Source organism: Falco peregrinus, chromosome 1, assembly GCF_023634155.1.
Source record: "Falco peregrinus isolate bFalPer1 chromosome 1, bFalPer1.pri, whole genome shotgun sequence".
NCBI lineage: Eukaryota > Metazoa > Chordata > Aves > Falconiformes > Falconidae > Falco > Falco peregrinus.
In genome coordinates, this window is record NC_073721.1 from 29,708,770 (window position 1) to 29,712,393 (window position 3,624).

The 3,624-nt window shown below is 55.5% G+C and overlaps 1 protein-coding gene across 1 annotated transcript; it reads left to right on the forward strand.

Moving 5' to 3' along the window:
- Positions 1–1,298: 1,298 nt before the first annotated feature.
- LBX1 (ladybird homeobox 1) lies at positions 1,299–2,436 on the forward strand. Its single transcript, XM_055793681.1, has 2 exons — positions 1,299–1,623; positions 1,937–2,436. Exons 1-2 carry the CDS (start codon positions 1,299–1,301, stop codon positions 2,434–2,436), a joined length of 825 nt encoding a protein of 274 aa, XP_055649656.1.
- The last annotated feature ends 1,188 nt before the right edge of the window (positions 2,437–3,624 follow it).

Here is a 3,624-nt window from a genome sequence, read left to right on the forward strand (position 1 = left end):
CCTACGAAGGCGAAGAAGCCGCCGACATCCCGGCAGCGATCCCGGCCCGCGCCCCGCCGCACAGCCCCTCCGCGGGCACTCCCGGTACCGGCACCCTCCCGGGGGGGTCCTGCCCGGCCGCCGGGCTGCCCCCGCCCCGGCCCCCGCAGCCCGCTCCGGCCCAGGGCGCTGGGAAAGAGGAGCACGACAAATTCGGCGGAAACCATCGTATTTTATTGGAAAGGAAAGGTCTGCCTTACCTGGAACCAGGCTCTCACCTTCTTCCCCTCATTAAAAAAATCAAACGGCTCTGGATAAAGCCAGAGAGAGACATTTTAAATAAACTAGTAGCCGAAATTAACAGGAGGGAGAAACAGAAGAAAAAAAAATCTCGGGGGGAAGGAAGAATAAAAAAGATACCGCCGGATATTTTTCGGTTTGTTTTGTTTTCGCTTATTATTATTTTTCACTATACTGTATTATCCTGATGCAATAAAGGCTGGTTTGTAATGTAATTTAAAAATATATATGTCCAAACAAATAGCAGGGCCAGAATATGACAAGTGCATTCAGCATTATAATTCAACTGGGCTCCACCTCCATACCGCCTCCTAATTAATGGGTCTCCGAACTTGCAAAAGCCTGCATTGGACAGAGAGAGAGAGAGCGAGAGAGAGAGAGAGAGAGAGGGCGAAAAGTGTCATTGAAGATAATTGATTACCTCCCAATCAACAATAACTTGTTAGCAATAGTCAATTACCCCGTCTCTTCTCGCCTCTTTCCCCCTGGTCCGAGGTCTCGGTGCGAGGGCTGCTCTCCCCCTCTCCGAAGTCTGCTTTTTAAATTTTTTCTTTTTTCCTTCTTTTTTTTTATTATTTTTTGGGGGAGTATTCGCTTGGGGGGGGGGGGAGGGTAGGAAAAGTGCTGCGATTTGGGGTGTTTCTTAAAATAGCAGCTGGGAAGAGGAAGAGAGAGGAGAGAGCGAGCGAACGGAGACTGAGGAGGAAGAGAGAGAAGGGGGGGGAAAATCCCCGACCCAAAACCCTGGGACAAGAGGTGCAGCAGGACCACCTCCCGGCGAGGGACCGACGGCAGCTCCGCTCCCGGCCTCAGCCCGCCGCCCTGCCCGCCCTGCCCGCCGCCCGACGTGGCTTTCCCCGGGAGGACCCGGGGCTCCTCCGCCGGAGTTGGAGGTGGGCTTCAACTTTTGCTCGCTGTCTCCGCCGCCGTCACCTCGCGGTCCCGCCGGGGGCTTCTCCCCGCGGCAGCGCATCCCCGTCGCGGGTGGGGAAGGCAGCCCCGCGCGGCCCGGCCCCACCATGACTTCCAAAGAAGAACCCAAGCCCTCCTCGGGGGAAGAACGGCGGCGGAGCCCCTTGGATCACCTCCCACCGCCGGCCAACTCCAACAAGCCCCTCACCCCCTTCAGCATCGAGGACATCCTCAACAAGCCTTCGGTGCGGAGGAGTTACACCCTCTGCGGAACGGCCCACCTCCTCTCCGCCGCCGAGAAGCACCCCCCGGCCGGGCTGCCCCTCTCCGGCCGGGCGCTGCTCTCCCAGACCTCGCCCCTCTGCGCCCTGGAAGAGCTGGCCAGCAAGACCTTCAAGGGGCTGGAAGTCAGCGTGCTGCAGGCGGCCGAAGGTAAGCCCCTCGCAGAGTGGGGGGATCCTCCCGCGGGTGGGTGCCCCGCTCCTCCCCACGGCCTTGTTTTCCTGCCCCCCCCCCTCCCCGCCCCCCCCCCATCTCCCGGGGTGCCGCACGGGGTGGGATGGGGGGGTCCCTGGGCGGCCGGTACCCGGCGGCATCCTCCCCCCGCGGCCCTCGGGGTGCAGGAGCAGCGGCTCTGCCCCGCTCTCCCCCGACACCGACGAGGCAGGGGCGGGGGGGCTGGGGGCTGGGGCGTGGGGACGGGGGACGTGGGGAAAGCGGCGACAATCTGGCGGCTCGTCGGCAGGCAGGGACGGGATGACGATCTTCGGGCAGCGGCAAACGCCGAAGAAGCGTCGAAAGTCGCGGACGGCCTTCACCAACCACCAGATCTACGAGCTGGAGAAGCGGTTCCTCTACCAAAAATACCTGTCACCGGCGGACCGGGACCAGATCGCCCAGCAGCTGGGGCTCACCAACGCCCAGGTCATCACCTGGTTCCAGAACCGCCGCGCCAAGCTCAAGCGAGACCTGGAGGAGATGAAGGCCGACGTGGAATCGGCCAAAAAGCTGGGCCCCAACCCCGCCGTGGACATCGTGGCCTTGGCCGAGCTGGAGCCCAGCGCCGAGGGAAGGGGCAAGGCGCGGCCCGGGTCCTCGCCGCCGCCCCCCGCCGCCGCCCGGGAGCCCGGCGCCCCGCCGCCGCCCCGCCCCGCCTCGCCCCCCACGGAGCGGCCCCGCAGCCGCCGGGACAGCGAGGAGGAGGAGGAGGAGGAGGAGGACGTGGAGATCGACGTGGATGACTGAGGGGCGGCCGGCGGCCCCCCACCCCCTCCCCGTCCCTCTCCCCCACCCCCCACCCCGACAGCTCCAAACCGGTACCCCCGGCCCCCATCCCGGCCCCGGCAGCGCGGCGAGGCGGCTGCTGCCCCTCGCTCGGAGCAATAAGCAATAGAAACCCACCACACACACACACACAAAAAATTAATTTAGGGTAGACTCGATATCCCTCCGCCTGTCACATCTTCGGAATGGTGCAATTACGGACGGCTTCTGTATAAATATTTAAACGTATATATTGGATTTTTTTTCCTTCCCCCTTCTTTTTGAGGTTTTGATTATTTTTTTTAATAGCTATCAATGACGGTTATTTTATCTATGAGGGAGACGCGTAACCTTGGAATAAACTCGGCTTCCAACAGATGTTTGGGTAGGCAGTTGTTTTCAAAGACTTCCGAAACGAACCACTTTAGAGAAGATTTAAGTTAGACTTAAAACGGCAACAGCAAAAATTAGCCACTTTCCTTTCCTTGCATGTTTCAGATGTGCACGAAGTATTTTTTTTTCCTTTTAAAAATATTTTTTTTCTTTCGCAATCTTGGGAACTTGGGGATGGGTTATAATGCAAGTTGAAAAATATATACTTTCTTTTTTTCCTAGAGCATAGAGGTTTGTCTCCAATGCAATTTCTGCCTCATTTTACCAATTAAAAGCTATTTTTACCATTTTCTGCTATTGTTGTGCTTTTATTGAAAAGCTGCCTTTCGTATTTTTGATATGAAGGTGGTAACAAAAAAAAAAGAAAATAAAAAAAATCCTAGAATTATTTTTTACTCTTTTTAGAATTTTTGCATGCTACGGAAATAAAAAAGGACAAATCCCAAGATCAAAGCATTTAAATATTACACTATAAATTAAAAGAAATGTACAGATTTAAGACCTGTTTTTGTTTGAATTGTACAAATTTTAAAAGGCCTGCTATTTAAGTTCCGATAGGGACAATGTCGCTTTATTTACTGTCTCTTAGAATTGTACAGATAGCTCTTTTTTCCGATACAATAAAATCTTTACCATTTTAATATACTTTTAACGTCCTTCTTTGTGAACGAAAAAACGCTCTGCTGGTCCGAGGCTACGACAGGCTTCCCCCGCACCCAGGGATCTCCCATCCCAGTTGCATTTAAAGTTACTTTAACCGCAGGATCTGTGAGGAAA